At 39.7% G+C, this 16655-nt stretch overlaps 1 protein-coding gene across 5 annotated transcripts in view; it reads right to left on the bottom strand.

The window, feature by feature from the left end:
- LOC123515132 overlaps nucleotides 1–16655 on the bottom strand; it is a 110451-nt gene that overhangs the window by 59705 nt on the left and 34091 nt on the right. For all 5 annotated transcript variants that reach the window (XM_045273590.1, XM_045273588.1, XM_045273587.1 and 2 more), the window contains exons 2-3: nucleotides 8524–8706; nucleotides 7800–8110 (exon numbers count right to left, since the gene is read on the bottom strand). In XM_045273590.1, coding sequence (XP_045129525.1) covers nucleotides 7800–8110; nucleotides 8524–8706 — 494 coding nt within the window. The remainder of the gene's footprint in view (nucleotides 1–7799; nucleotides 8111–8523; nucleotides 8707–16655) is intronic.

Genomic DNA, 16655 nt, shown 5'->3' with positions numbered 1-16655 from the left:
AGAGAGAGAGAGAGAGAGAGAGAGAGAGAGAGAGAGAATCAAGCACAAGGCAGCAGTGTTGTTTATATTGCTTTTGCCAACATGCTGATACACAATTTGTTCATTACGTCATCAAAAAGAAAACTTACCCCACTTCATATTAAATTACCCATTAAATTGTAGACTTCCAAAGACCATTAGATGAAGACAAAAATCAAGTGATTGGAGAATTTTTATTTGTAGTATATGTCTGTCGTCTACATTTTCGTCAGCCACGACTCTCTCTCTCTCTCTCTCTCAGTATGGAAGTTTCATTATTCTTGCTTGCCCAACAATATTCAAAATAAATGTATAACTAGGATCCTCCTCCCTCTAGCTATTTAGTGTCTTCAATCAAAATTCTTCGTAATGATGTTTACCCTAAATTCTCGAAAGGCTTATGGACCTGATGGGGTCCCTCCTATTGTTTTAAAAAACTGTGCTTCCGTGCCTGCTCCTTGCCTGGTCAAACTCTTTCAACTATGTCTATCAACCTCTAACTATCCTTCTTGCTGGAAGTTTGCCTACATTCAGCCTATTCCCAAAAAGGGTGACTGTTCTAATCCCTCAAACTACTGTCCTATAGCTTTAACCCTTAAACTGTGGCGATCGCTTATATAATCAAGCCTCTCAAGTACTGTGACGTGGCGATCGCTAATGTAAACATGAATTTTCGCAGGGAATGTTTTGAATTTTCATGGCGCATTTCCCTTCAGACCTGCTCTTATGACTCCTCCCCACTTAGTGTTGCAATCATGAGGGCTCCAGATACTATAACAAGTTTTTATGGCCCGGTAGCTCAGTGGTTAGAGCGCTGGCTTCACAAGCCAGAGGACCGGGGTTCGATTCCCCGGCCGGGTGGAGATATTTGGGTGTGTCCCCTTTCACGTGTAGCCCCTGTTCACCTAGCAGTGAGTAGGTACGGGATGTAAATCGAGGAGTTGTGACCTTGTTGTCCCGGTGTGTGGTGTGTGCCTGGTCTCAGGCCTATCCGAAGATCGGAAATAATGAGCTCTGAGCTCGTTCCATAGGGTAACGTCTGGCTGTCTCGTCAGAGACTGCAGCAGATCAAACAAACAGTGAAACACACACACACACACACACACACACACACACACACACACACACACACACACACACAAAGCTCAATCAAACATTCCCAATACGTACAAAACATCTGTACAGAGGATTCATGACACACACACACACACACACACACACACACACACACACACACACACACACACACACACATGGATTTGTATAACTCTGCTGTGAAAAAGTTTGTGCCATATTACAGAAAGAGGACTTTAAATAATAAACAGTGGTTTGATAGAAATTGTGAAGAAGCAAAAAAGAACAAAGAAAAGGCATGAAAGAAACTTAAAGAAAAACAGTGATGTATTATCAAGAGAAGTTTACAAAACAGCAAGGAATAGATATGTTAAAGTAAGAACAGCACAGAAGGAATATGAACAGAGGGTGGTGGAAAACTGTGATAGTGACCCAAAAATGTTTTACAAATTCATAAATGGAAAACTAAATATAAGGGAGGCAATAGTAAAGGTAAAAAATGGGGAAGAAGTATATGAGGATGCAGGAGATATAGCTGAAATTTTGAACGACAACTTTTGCAAAGTGTTTACAAAGGAGGAGCATTTTATGGGAGGAAGGCCTACGGAAATAAAGCAAATGCAGGACATCATGGTTACTAAGGAAGATGTAAGGAAAATTATAAGCAATCTGGATATTAATAAATCAATGGGGCCTGATGGCATATCTGGGAGGTTGCTAAATGAATGTAAGGATCAATTGTTGAACCCGTATTTGATATTGTGGAAACCTCCATACGAACAGGATTAGTCCCGAAAGAGTGGAAAAGAGCTGACATTGTGCCTATATATAAGAATGGTAGTAGGATGGAACCGCTAAATTATAGACCAGTATCGTTGACTAGTATATTGTGCAAGGTATGTGAAGAAGTAATTAAAGCTAAGTGAGTGAGTATCTAGAAAGTGAAAACATTCTGAGTGAAAGACAGTTTGGTTTCAGAAAAGGAAGATCGTGTATCCAATTTATTATGTTTTTATTCAAGAGTGACTGACATACTACAACATAGAGAGGGATGGGTGGATGCTATCTACCTGGACTTGAGAAAGGCCTTTGATAAAGTACCACACAATAGACTGATGTGGAAACTAAAGAAGATTGGAGGAGTAAATGATAAACTAGCAAAATGGATGGAAAATTACTTAGTGGGAAGAGAAATGAGAACAGTGGTGAGAGGAAGGAAGTCCGACTGGAAGAAGGTAACCAGTGGAGTTCCACAAGGGTCAGTGCTGGGTCCCATCATGTTTTTGATTTATGTTAATGATATGCCAGTAGGAATTGACAGTTACATGAATATGTTTTGGACGATACTAAAATTATGAGGAGAGTAAAGAATGTGGAAGATTGTAACAAGTTACAGGAAGATCTTGATAAAATATATGAGTGGAGTAAGGAGTGGCAGATGGAATTTAATATAGACTAGAGCCATGTTATGAAAATAGGAAGAAGTAGATACAGACCAAACTGGGATTACAGGCTGGGTGATGAGAAAATTAAAGAGACCAATGAGGAGAAAGACTTAGGAGTAACCATGCAAAACACTTTGTCACCGGAGAAACACATTAACAAGACTTTTGGGAAAACATATAACATGCTTCAAAATATTGGCCTTGCGTTCCACTACCTAGATGAAGGAATGATGAAGAAGATATTATGTACCTTAATAAGACCCCAGTTAGAATATGCAGCTTGTGTCTGGTCACCGCATATGAAGAAAAATGTGAAGAAGGTAGAAAGGGTACAGAGGCTGGCAACATGGATGGTACCAGGACTCAGGGAGTTCGACTATGAGGAAAGACTGAGGAAGCTGGGGCTGACCACATTAGACAAGAGAAGAACAAGAGGCGACATGATAACTATGTATAAATTGGTGAACAAGATTGACATACTGGACATAAAGTTGATAAAGGTGACCACAAGTAATCATCTCCGAGGACATGGAAAAAAGCTAAAAAAAGACATCTGTTTAAATGACGTGAGAAAATACAGTTTCCCGCATCGTAGCATTGATAAGTGGAATAAACTGAGCAGTGATGTCGTTGACTTGGTGTGTGTCAATCATATGAAAGAGAGATATGACAGGAATGGACAAGGAGACAGGACACAGAGAGCTTAGCTCGGGCCCTGTAATACACAAATAGGTAAATACACACACACACACACACACACACACACACACACACACACACACACACACACACACACACACACAGCTCAATCAAACATAATATGTACAAAACATCTGTACAGAGGATTCAACACACACACACACACACACACACACACACACACACACACACACACACACACAGCTCAATCAAACATACCCAATACGTACAAAACATCTGTACTGAGGATTCATGACACACACACACACACACACACACACACAGGAAAAAGAAAAGTTTTTTTGGAGAGTTATAGGAGAGAGAATCAGAAAGTGGTATGTGGAGAGAAGGAATGCGGAGGAACCCCTAGAGGGAGCAGTGGGTGGACTGTTATGTATACTAATATAGATGGGATACTGTCAAGTAGATTGGAATTGCAAGACTATATGATGGTGGAGAAGCCTGATATAGTGTGTTTGACTGAGACAAAATTACATGAAAAAACAAAGGTAAATTTGGAGAATAAATATAATATATGGAGAAAGGATAGAGAGGGTAAAGGTGGAGGAGGAGTTATGATTATGACGAAGGAGATAAATGTGGTTAAGGTTTGGTATGGGAAGAACAACGCAGAAGTGATAAGCATAAAGTTAAAAAGTGATGGAAAAGAATTAATAATCATGGTGACCTATGTACCTCCTAAAACAAATGCTTGGACATTAAGGGAATACGACAATATGATCAAGGATACTTTACAGAGTTTGGAAAGTGTATTAACTGGAAAAAGAAAGGTGATACTAGTAGGGGATTTTAATTGTAAGGAAGTGGATTGGAAAAATCTAGTAAGTGGTGTTGGAGAGGAAGCATGGGGAGAGATTCCTTAATCTAGTGATGGAAAATATGATGGAACAGAGGGTGAAAGAAAATACTAGATATAGAGGAGATGATGAACCGGCTAGACTGAATTTGGTGTTAACACGAGAAGTGTACCTATGTGGGGATATACAATACAAATGTCCATTAGAGAAGAGTGATCATGTGGTTATGGAAATGCAGATGGCAATAACACAGCGAAGGAAAGATGAGACATACAGAGTGGTAGATTGAATTATAGAAAGATGGACACAGAAAGTTTGAAAAATTATTTCAAAACATTAGATTGGGAGATGTTACAAATCAGAGAAGTGCAAAAAAAAAATATGAGATTTTTATGAAATATTATAAAGGAGTTATGAAATTTGTACCAATGTATAAACCGAGAGGAAGAAAGAAAGGATTGGTTTAATGAACTTGTGTTAAGGCTAAAGAAAAGAGAGATGTGGCTTGGAAAAGACGGAAAAAGAGCAGGAATATACTAAATAAGGAGAATTATAGAGTGGCGAGAAATGAGTGTGTGAGGGTAAGGAGGGAGGAAGAAAGAAAATTTGAAAAAGATATTGTAGACAAGAGTAAGGAACATCCAAAATTGTTTTACAGGTTCATAAATGGTAAACTTAAAAAGAGAGTCCATTGAAAGGTTAAAAGGAGAGCAAGGGATAGTAGATGACCCTAAGAATATCGCAGAATTGCTATATAATAGGTTTCAACAAGTATTTACTAAAGAAACAATGTTTGTAAAGCCTCAGAATGTAAAAAGAAATGTGGACATGGATGACATTAAGATACCTAAAAAGGAGTTATATAAAATGTTGGAGGAACTTAAAGATGATAAAGCAATGGGACCAGATGAAGTTTCAGGCAAATTATTGAAGGAATGTAGAGAAGAATCGATAGATCCATTATATGATATTATAAGGTGCTCATTAGAAACCGGGGAAGTACCGGTAGAGTGGAAAAGAGCTGAAGTGGTGCCCATTTATAAGGGAGGCAGTAAGGAAGAGCCTCTTAACTATAGACCTGTGTCTTTAGCAAGTGTGGTCGGTAAGATTTGTGAGAGGGTGATAAAGAAATATTGGATACAGTTCCTGGAGGATCATAAGTTATTATCGGATCATCAATTTGGTTTTAGAAAAGGGAGGCCATGTGTTTGAGGCTCAAATTGACAAGATGTTTGGAGAAACATATAATTTCATTAGAAATATTGGATTAGCCTTTCATTATATGGATAAAGATAAGAAGAAATTAATTATTACGGTAATTAGACCAAGATTGGAATATGCTGGGGTGGTTTGGTCCCCATATAAAAAGAAGCATAAAAGGAAGTTGGAGAGATTGCAGAGAATGGCAATAAAAATGGTTCCGGAATTGGCAGAAATGACCTATGAGGAGAGATTAAAAGAAATGAATTTGCTTACCTTGGAACAAAGAAGAGAAAGAGGAGATTTAATACAGGTTTATAAACTGTTGAACGGTCTGGATGAAGTGGATAATGAGCAAATGATGTTGAGAGAGGAAAATTTAAATAGAACTATGAGATCACATAGTAAAAAGATAGCCAAGGGAATATGCTTGAAGGATGTGAAGAAATATAGTTTCCCACAAAGATGTGTGGAGGTGTGGAATAGTTTGAGTGAGGAGGTGGTGTCAGCGAGGAGTGTGCATAGTTTTAAAGGAAAGTTGGATGTGTGTAGATATGGAGACGGGGCCACACGAGTATGATACCCAGGCCCTGTAAAATTACAACTAGGTAAACACACACACACACACACACACACACACACACACACACACACACACACACACACACACAAAAAAAAAAAAAAATAAATAAAATAAAATAAATAAATAAATAAATAAATAAAAATAAAAAATAAATAAATAAAACAAAATAAATAAATAAATAAATAAATAAAAAATTAAAAAAATAAATAAATAAATGCACCATGGATTCATTACGTTATATTATACTAAATAATATGGCATTATCATCGATTTATCTTTATCACAATAAAACATCCAAATTCTCTCTGAAAAAAATACTTGCAAAGTGAGATACACAATGCAATAAATTCTTTTTAAGTATCGGTAGTATCAGCAAAAAATAAGCCGATATCAATACCCCTTAAATGGGCCAATACAACTGATATCAATGCATCGGTACATCTTTAATATATATATATACAGGCAACCCTCATTTAACGAAGCTTCACACAACGAAATTTCGCTACAACGAAGGTTTCATTTTACTACCATCAGCTCATTTAACGAATACCAAACTCGCTTTAACGAAGTTTTATCCAGGTAATTTTTTCCAAGTTTGAAAGCCCCCGCCGTATCACGCAAGCCGACAAGCTTTTGAATACACTAGCAGCCGCAAATACTAAGGCCTGCCTCAGGAGAAATCCTGGGACACCTGTAGAATCAAGATCAAGATCAAGATCAAGCCTCTCGTGGACAACACGCACCACTCACTCCCATAACAGCGTCAGCAGCAGCTCGTCTTCACTCGCTCAACTTACCACCAAAACTCCTTGCAATGTGGCCTAGCATTCCTAAGAAGACCAGGAAGTCTCTTACTCTCGAAGTGAAGCTGGATATTATTCACAAACACTAGAGAGGCGAGAAAACTATAGCATTGCTGGCCACCATCTTGACTCCATCTACTGTCTCTACTATTTTCAAGTCAGCAGACTCTCTTAAGAAGGCTGGTGAGACTGTATCTTCCTTGCAAGCTAAAAGAACCACCTGAACTTGTGACTCTACAATGGATAAAATGGAAAGCCTTGTGGAAATGTGGTACATAAGTTTTGTATGCAGTACCATGATGTGCACTTTGATTACATTCCACAGGTTGCCGGTTAGTGTATTTCTCGTTTCACTCTCCCTCCCTTCATAAAGTTAAGATCATCAACATTATAAAGTTACGTACATACATACATTAGTGTACATTATAATGACTTAAATTAAACTACCTAAATGTTTAACTTCATAATTTTTACTTTCATTAAACCTTTTACTGTACTATGATGCACTCTCACTTTGCTTACTCTCAATGGAAGTTCAAATCAGGGGTTATACTTGTTATAATCGGTTCGCTTCACGAAGTTTCGCTAACGAAGTGTTTTTTAGGAACGTAACCCCTTTGTTAAACGGGGTTGCCTGTATATATATATATATATATATATATATATATATATATATATATATATATATATATATATATATATATATAAGAGATGAAATCAAAAGACAAATGCCAGATGCTTTGAGCAACATAGCTATGATGGAGTTCAGGAGTACAGCAGTCAATCATTGCAGAGAACAGCTGGAGAAAACTTGATTCCAAGATTCATATGAAACCCTAATATAGAAATTGTAAATTTTTGTAAAGATTGTAATATTTTGCTTATTATAATGCTAAATAATGGAAAGGATATACCTAGGAAGGTGAAAAAAATAAGATTTAAATAAATAAAAAAATTTTAAAGAGACCACCCTACATTAAAACTTATTGATAAAAAAAAACACAAGAGTTCTTTAACACCAACAGATCTTATATAAAATTAAGCATTCTCATCAAATAGGCAAGTCACAATACATTTGAGATGACATGGATGTATCTCATTTAATGGGTAGGTTTCAATGTAGGTTGGATTAAGCGAAGGGAAAGCAAAGGGTTCTCACCTGGCGGACAAGTTGTGGGTGAGTGGTGGAGGCTCTTTGTGTGATGCCACCACGACCTCTTCTTAGGATGGCAATGCTTCCTCGTCCCCTCAATGAACCTCTGCCTCTTCCTCTTCCTGCTATACCACCTCTTCCTCTTTGCTCCTGAGAACCTCCTCTTACCCCTCTCCCACTCCACACACCTCTACTCCAGCCATTCAGGAGCCCACCACGGTTTCTGCCCAGTCCTGCCTGGCCTCGCCCCAGCCCAGGAATGCCTTTACTCCGAACTGGTGTATCCCTCCCCGCTGCCCGGATGCCAGCACGTTGCACTGCATGAAAAAACACACCCATTATGGCTCTACACATTAATTTACTTCACTCCCAAAAAGCTTTCTTAATGTAATAACCAGGTTTTATCCTGAGAACAAAATTACCAAGCTGTAATGACTTTATTCTTGAACTGGAAGTCTCCACTCACCTCTGGTTAACACACAGCACTCACTTCTGATTAACATACAGTAGGGGAAAAAATACTTTGTGACTTGTTGGGTATGAGTTCTGGTACACAAAAAATTGCCAAGCCATATCCTGGGGGTAATTCTTATGAACAGTTATTCAATGTGGAAAGAAATACTTTTTTTCCTTTATATAATTTGGTACCCAACCACTGTCTAGCAATAATCTTTTGAGATGTTAATATAATTAATATAATCTTCCACTTCACTGAAAGTGTGATATTTACCAGTAAATTTAGGAGATAGGATCCGAGAGCCCCTAGTTCGGCCCCAGCCCTGGCCCCAGGCCCGGCCCCGGCCCAGGCCTCGGCTTGAGTGGCTCATCCCACGATCTTGGTGACCTGCCGACTTCTGGCCTCGGCCTCTACTATTTGAACTACGCTTACGGCCTTTCATCTTGATGATATCATCTGAAATGCTCAGTGGTTATTATGTGATAGGGTGCAAAACATGGGATGAAATTGCAGGATTGCAGTTAACATAGCTTTACTTTAATGGAACCAACAGATGAGATGTGGGAAACCTGACCATTCTATTCATTAAATCTAGAAAATGTGTGCACCTTCAAGAGCATTGAACCAGATGAAATGATGAAAGCTATTAAAAACCTGTAAGAAATAAAAGAGTGAGTGACTGACTAAATAAGCACCCTATTTAAGAGCTCATAAGGCACACTGGTTCATAAGATGCACCCAGTTTTGATATATATTAGAGGAAAAAAAAAAAAAAAAAAAAAAAAAAAAGTGAATGGGCAGATTTAAGTTCTGAATATGAATTCAAGGATTTTACCTGACATTTGAAGACTCTCGTATGCATTTGGACCATCATTAGATCCCATTTAAAAACTTTAATATTTGCTAATAGCCTACGTACCAATCTTATTGTGAAATGTAAACATGTGCCTGGTAAATGGTGTTAGCACTGACTGTGAGACACTACAGCCATAATAAGCATAATTTTTTATTTCTTTTTATTTATTTATTTATTTATTTATTTATTATTATTTTTTTTCTTTTTACATGTAAGCAAGATGAGGATGTTAAAAGATAGTTGACATTTTAAACTTATGAAAGTGTGCCTTACCTCAAGGAGTAACAGCATCATACTGTAAAGAATACATTGAGTCTTGCCCACGTCAAGGTCAAGATCACCAGTCATGAGTTTTGTTTTGGTTCAAGTGGTGTATGGCAAATTCTTCCTGACTGGTGTCATTCTATGTGAATTATCAGTATGTATGATCTATTATATATATTGTTACCTTTAAAGAAGAGTTGTTTTGTGTAGTACCAATTATCACTTTGTTTACATGTGCAAAGATGTCTGAGGTTTGATTTTAGAGCCTTTGTTGCCATGGACTGACCACCAACCACTGCCTCAATGCTGAACCTCAGTATCATAGGATGCAAGCTCATTTCCTAAGATTTTTGGGGGGAGAAAAGTTGCCTCTTATGAACCATCAAATACGGCACTTTTCAGAATTATATTTCATCACAAATACATTAGGATAGAGTAAAGGGGCATCTTGAAGATACAGGATAGGACAATCTCTAATGCAGGTACCACACAGGCACTTTTTCCTGCAATATCGTGTCATGCGACAACATTTATGACATGTCACAGATTTCGCTTGATCTGGTGTCCACAGAAATTATCAAAAACTGTCAAGGATTTCCTGTAACTGGAAGAAAGTTGTTGAAAGTCTATAATGAATATAGTGTATTAAATATAGTACTGTATTATATTATCATTTAATTGACGTTAGGTATCACTACTTGATCATAAAAATTTTATTCCTTGATTTTATATACTACATCCACTGAATTTAACTGTTAAATATGAACATGGAACATCAATTTAATTTTGTGGTTTGTTTACATTCTGCTTTTAGCTACCATAGCAGTACTGCCTTGAATCAAACAAAGAGATCATAGGTTGCTGAATTATCACCCATTATGGCTCCACTTACATGGGGAAGACAGGTGGAACTCACTTTGATTGACTTGGTTCGCAACTAGCCACTACCGTAGAACACCTTGCATCCCAATTATACTTCTTCATCTTCTAGGGACAACTCCTTAAGTAACCTGCTATACTGGCTGCTTTCCTCTCTTCTAGCTAACTATTTTTGTGTCCTCCTCCTCCTCCTCTGCTGCTTTACTCTTTCTTCTTCCTGGAAATCACGTACACAGACTCCCACTGCTAAAATAGCTCAGTTAATAGCATCGTATTCCTGACCGTCTTGGAGACACGCCCAACATTCTTGATCTCTTTCTCACCTCTAATCCTTCTGCTTATGCTGTCACCATTTCATCTCCGTTGGGCTCCTCCGATCACAATCTCATTTTCGTATCTTGTTCTATTTCTCCAATCCCTCCACAGGATCCCCCAAAGCTAAGGTGCCTCTGGCATTTTGCCTCTGCCAGCTGGGGGACCTGAGGAGGTATTATGCTGATTACTGATTCCATGTCAGAGACCCATCTTTTTCTGCTGAACGCATAACAGAGGTGATAGTGTCTGGCATGGAGGCGTACATTCCTCATTCTTTATCTCAACCTAAACCTTCTAAACCTTGGTTTAACTCAGCCTGTTCTCGTGCTATACATGATAGAGAGGTTGCCCACAAAAGGTACTTGAGTCTTCCATCTCCTGAATCTCATGCACTTTATATCTCTGCCGGAATCATGCCAAGTCTGTTCTTCAACTTGCCAAACACTCTTTCATAAGTAGAAAATGTCAAAATCTTTCAAACTCAAACTCCCCTCGAGACTTCTGGCATCTAGCCAAAAACATCTCAAATAACTTCACTTCTTCATCTTTCCCTCCTTTATTTCATCCCAATGGCACCACTGCCATCTCTTCTGTCTCTAAAGCTGAACTCTTCTCTCAAACCTTTGCTCACAACTCCACCTTGGATGATTCTGGGCTTGTCCTTCCCTCTCCCCTCCTCCCTCTGACTATTTCATGTCTACAATTAAAATTCTTCATAATGATGTTTTCCATGCCCTCACTGGCCTAAACCCTCGAAAGGCTTATGGACCTGATGGGGTACCACTTATTGTTCTCAAAAACTGTGCTTCCGTGCTTGCACTTTGCCTGGCCAAACTCTTTCAACTTTGTCTATCGACTTCTACCTTTCCTTCCTGCTGGAAGTTCGCCTACATTCAGCTGTTCCAAAAAAGGGTGACCGTTCTAACCCCTTAAACTACCGTCCTATAGCTTTAATCTCTTGCTTGTCTAAAGTTTTTTAATCTATCCTGAATAGGAAGATTCTCAAACATGTCACTTCAAATCTTGTCTGATTGCCAGTATGGCTTCCGTCAAGGTCGCTCTACTGGTGATCTTCTGGCTTTCCTTACTGAGTCTTGGTCACAGCCTACCCTCTAATGACAGCTCTCCTTTTTCACACAAAACTACATGCACTTACCACACATACACCCTTCACTCCAAATCAAAATTTAAAAGAAAAATGGGACCCAAAATAAACAACGCCTAGGAGTCCCCCTCTGGGGAGGGGACCAAAAATGTCCCCAGGTCGGACACCTCTCCTGTTGAAGACCACAAATGCCTTGACACCTCCCTCAACTTTTTCAACATTAACTTCTGCAACATCTGCGGTCTTAGATCTAATTTTCAATCTGTGGAACACCACCTCTCCTCTACTAAACCTCATCTTCTTTTCCTCACCGAAACACAGCTGTCTGAGGCAACTGACAGTAGCCCCTTCTCTGTTCCCTCCTACTTTCTCTATTCTCATTTTCATTCCAAAGCTGGATGTTGCATCTATGTACGCAATGACTTAACTTGCTCTTGTGCCCACGCTCTTGAGTCTTCCGAATTTTCCACCATCTGGCTACGACTTAACAGTCACTCTCAAACTAAATTCATCTGTGCTGTTTATCTCTCTCCTAACTCTTCTGACTATAGTAATTTCTTCGACTACTTAACTTCTAAAGTGGAGCACATTCTGTCCCTCTACCCTTTCGCTGAGATTTCCATTCTTGGAGATTTCAATGTTCACCACCAGCTTTGGCTTTCCTCTCCCTTCACTGACCACCCTGGTGAACTAGCCTTCAACTTTGCTATCTTCCATGACCTAGAGCAACTGGTGCAGCACCCTACTCGTATTCCTAACCGTCTTGGAGACATGCCCAACATTCTTGATCTCTTCCTCACCTCTAACCCTTCTGCTTATGCTGTCACCCTTTCATCTCCGTTGGGCTCCTCCGATCACAATCTCATTTCTGTATCTTGTCCTATTTTTCCAATCCTCCCAGGATCCCCAAAGCAAAGGTGCCTCTGGCGTTTGCCTCTGCCAGTTGGGGGACCTGAGGAGGTATTATGCTGATTTTCCTGGAATGATTATTGCTTCCGTGTCAGAGACCCATCTCTTTGTGCTGAACGCATAACAGAGGTGTTAGTATCTGGCATGGAGGCATACATTCCTCATTCTTTTCTCAACCTAAACCTTCTAAACCTTGGTTTAACTCAGCCTGTTCTCGTGCTATACATGATAGAGAGGTTGCCCACAAAAGGTACTTGAGCCTTCCATCTCCTGAATCTCATGCACTTTATATCTCTGCCGGAATCATGCCAAGTCTGTTCTTCAACTTGCCAAACACTCTTTCATAAATAGGAAATGTCAAAATCTTTCAAACTCAAACTCTCCTCGTGACTTCTGGCATCTAGCCAAAACATCTCAAATAACTTCACTTCTTCATCTTTCCTCCTTTATTTCATCCTGATGGCACCACTGCCATCTCTTCTGTCTCTAAAGCTGAACTCTTTTCTCAAACCTTTGCTCACAACTCCACCTTGGACGATTCTGGGCTTGTCCCTCCTCTCCTCCTCCCTCTGACTATTTCATGTCTACAATCAAAATTCTTCGTAATGATGTTTTCCATGCCCTTGCTGGCCTAAACCCTCGGAAGGCTTATGGACCTGATGGGGTCCCTCCTATTGTTCTCAAAACTGTGCTTCCATGCTTGCACCTTGCCTGGCCAAACTCTTCCAACTTTGTCTATCGACTTCTACCTTTCCTTCCTGCTGGAAGTTCGCCTACATTCAGCCTGTTCCTAAAAGGGTGACCGTTCTAACCCCTCAAACTACCGTCCTATAGCTTTAATCTCTTGCTTGTCTAAAGTTTTGAATCTATCCTGAATAGGAAGATTCTCAAACATTTGTCACTTAACAATCTTCTGTCTGATTGCCAGTATGGCTTTCGTCAAGGTCGCTATACTAGTGATCTTCTGGCTTTCCTTACTGAGTTCTGGTCATCCTCTTTTAGAGATTTCGGTGAAACTTTTGCGTAGCGTTAGACATATCAAAAGCTTTTGATAGAGTCTGGCATAAAGCTTTGATTTCAAAACTGCCTACCTACGGCTTCTATCCTTCTCTCTGCAACTTTATCTCATGTTTCCTTTCCGACCGCTCTATTGCTGCTGTGGTAGACGGCTACTGTTCTTCTCCTAAACCTATTAATAGTGGTGTTCCTCAGGGTTCTGTCCTGTCACCCACTCTCTTTCTATTATTCATTAATGACCTTCTTAACCAAACTTCTTGCCCTATCCACTCCTACGCTGATGATACCACCCTACATCTTTCTACGTTCTTTCAGAGACGTCCAACCCTTCAGGAAATTAACAGATCACGCGGGGGACGCCACGGAACGCCTGACTTCCGATCTTTCTAAAATTTCCGATTGGGGCAGAGAAAATCTAGTAGTTTTCAATGCCTCAAAAACTCAATTCCTCCATCTATCAACTCAACACAACCTTCCAGACAACTATCCCCTCTTCTTCAATGACACTCAACTGTCTACCTCTTCCATAATGAATATCCTCGGTCTGTCCTTTGCTCATAATCTTAACTGGAAACTTCACATCTCATCTCTTGCTAAAACAGCTTCTATGAAGTTAGGTGTTCTAAGGCGTCTCCGCCAGTTCTTCTCGCCCCTCCAACTGCTTATTCTGTATAAGGGCCTTATCCATCCCTGTATGGAGTACTCTTCGCATGTTTGGGGGGGTTCCAGTCACACAGCTTTGATTGATAGGGTGGAATCGAAAGCTCTTCGTCTCATCAACTCCCCTCCTCTGACTAACTGTCTCACCGCCGAAATGTTGCATCCCTTTCTATATCTTATCGCTATTTTCATGGTAACTGTTCTACTGATCTTGCTAACTGCATGCCTCCCCTCCTCCTGCAGCCACGCTGCACAAGGCTTTCTTCTTCCTCTCATCCCTATTCTGTCCAACTCTCTAATGCAAGAGTTAACCAGTATGCTCAATCATTCATCCCTTTCACTGGTAAACTCTGGAACTCCCTCCTTGCATCTGTATTTCCAAATTCCTACAACTTGTCTTCTTTTAAGAGGGAGGTATCGAGGCATTTGCTCCCCTAATTCTGGCTGACGGTTTTGGCACTTTTTGTACTCTTTGGAGAGCCAGCGCTCAAGTGGGCTTTTTTTCTAACCTTCTTTTTTTTGCCCTTGGCTGGCCCTCTTCCTCTTCCCTACGTAAAAAAAAAAAAAAAAAAAAAAAAAAAAAAAAATCCTCTTTTAGAGATTTAGGTGAAACTTTTGTTGTAGCATTAGACATATCAAAAGTTTTTGATAGAGTCTGGCACAAAGCTTTGATATCAAAACTGTCCTCCTACAACTTCTATCCTTCTCTCTGCATCTTTATCTCATGTTTCCTTTCTGACAGCTCTATTGCTGCTGTGGTAGACGGCAACTGTTCTTCTCCTAAATCTATTAATAGTGGTGTTCCTCAGGGTTCTGTCCTGTCACCCACTCTCATTCTATTATTCATTAATGACCTTCTTAACCAAAATTCTTGCCCTATCCACTCCTATGCTGATGATACCACCCTACATCTTTCCACGTCCTTTCAGAGATGACCAACCCTTCAGGAAGTCAACAGATCACGCAGGGACGCCACAGAATGCCTGACTTCTGATCTTTCAAAGATTTCCGATTGGGGCAGAGAAAATCTAGTAGTTTTCAATTCCTCAAAAACTCAATTTCTCCATCAATCAACTCGACACAACCTTCCAGACAACTATCCCCTCTTCTTCAATGACACTCAACTGTCTCCCTCTTCCACAATGAATATCCTCGGTCTGTCCTTTGCTCATAATCTTAACTGGAAACTTCACATCTCATCTCTTGCTAAAACAGCTTCTATGAAGCTAGGTGTTCTGAGGCATCTCTGCGAGTTTTTCTCGCCCCTCCAACTGCTTACTCTGTATAAGGGTTTTATCCATCCCTGTATGGAGTACTCTTCACATGTTTGGGGGGGGTTCCAGTCACACAGTTTTACTAGATAGGGTGGAATCAAAAGCTCTTCGTCTCATCAACTCTCCTCCTCTGACTAACTGTCTTCAGCCTCTTTCTCACCACCAGAATGTTGCATCTCTTTCTATCTTTTATCGCTATTTTCGTGCTAACTGCTCTACTGATCTTGCTAACTGCATGCCTCCCCTCCTTCTGTGGCCTCGCTGCACAAGGCTTTCTTCTTCCTCTCATCACTATTCTGTCCAACTCTCTAACGCAAGAGTTAACCAGTACTCTCAATCATTCATCCCTTTCACTGGTAAACTCTGGAACTCCCTCCCTGCATCTGTATTTCCGAATTCCTACGATTTGTCTTCTTTTAAGAGGGAGGTATCGAGGCATTTGCTCCTCAACTTTGGCTGACGCTTTTACACTTTTTAGAGAGCCAGCATTCAAGTGAGCCTCTTTTTTAATCTTTCTTTTTTTTGCCCTTGGCTGGCCCTCTTCCCTACGTAAAAAATAAATAAATAAATAAATAAATAAATAAAAAAAATAAATCCATGCTTAGTGATTTCACTTCTTCTGCCGTTTGTTTTGGTACTTAGTTGTCTAACTTCCTGCATGATATCATTGTTGTCTTTCTTGAAATGCTTTGTGCTATTATTTCCCATGACATGTCATTGAACATGCTGTCACATGACACAATATTGCAGGAAAAGAATGATTGTCATAAGGGCATAAGACATGACAAAGACAAGCTATCCGCACAAGTTCCTTACCGAGTCCTATGATCATTGTACAGGCTCCACAGTGGAGACCTATGTTAAGAGGCAGTTGCATTAAGATATATGCAAAACTATAAGAAATGTTTTTTGGGGACCAATATTAATATCAAGGGGTTGTCTTATATGCCAAGAATAAAATGCAAATCTATAATCCCATGGTGAACATCAAGTGCCACTGTACCTTGGAATTATCGTAAAAAGATAAATGAGTGGATTTAAGCTTTCAATATGAAGTGAAGGATTTCATCTGACATTTGAAGACTCTCCCATGCATTTAGACCGTTATTAGATTCTAACATTCTGC

This window comes from Portunus trituberculatus, chromosome 38 (assembly GCF_017591435.1).
Source record: "Portunus trituberculatus isolate SZX2019 chromosome 38, ASM1759143v1, whole genome shotgun sequence".
Lineage (NCBI taxonomy): Eukaryota > Metazoa > Arthropoda > Malacostraca > Decapoda > Portunidae > Portunus > Portunus trituberculatus.
This window is presented reverse-complemented; position numbering and strand designations above follow the sequence as displayed.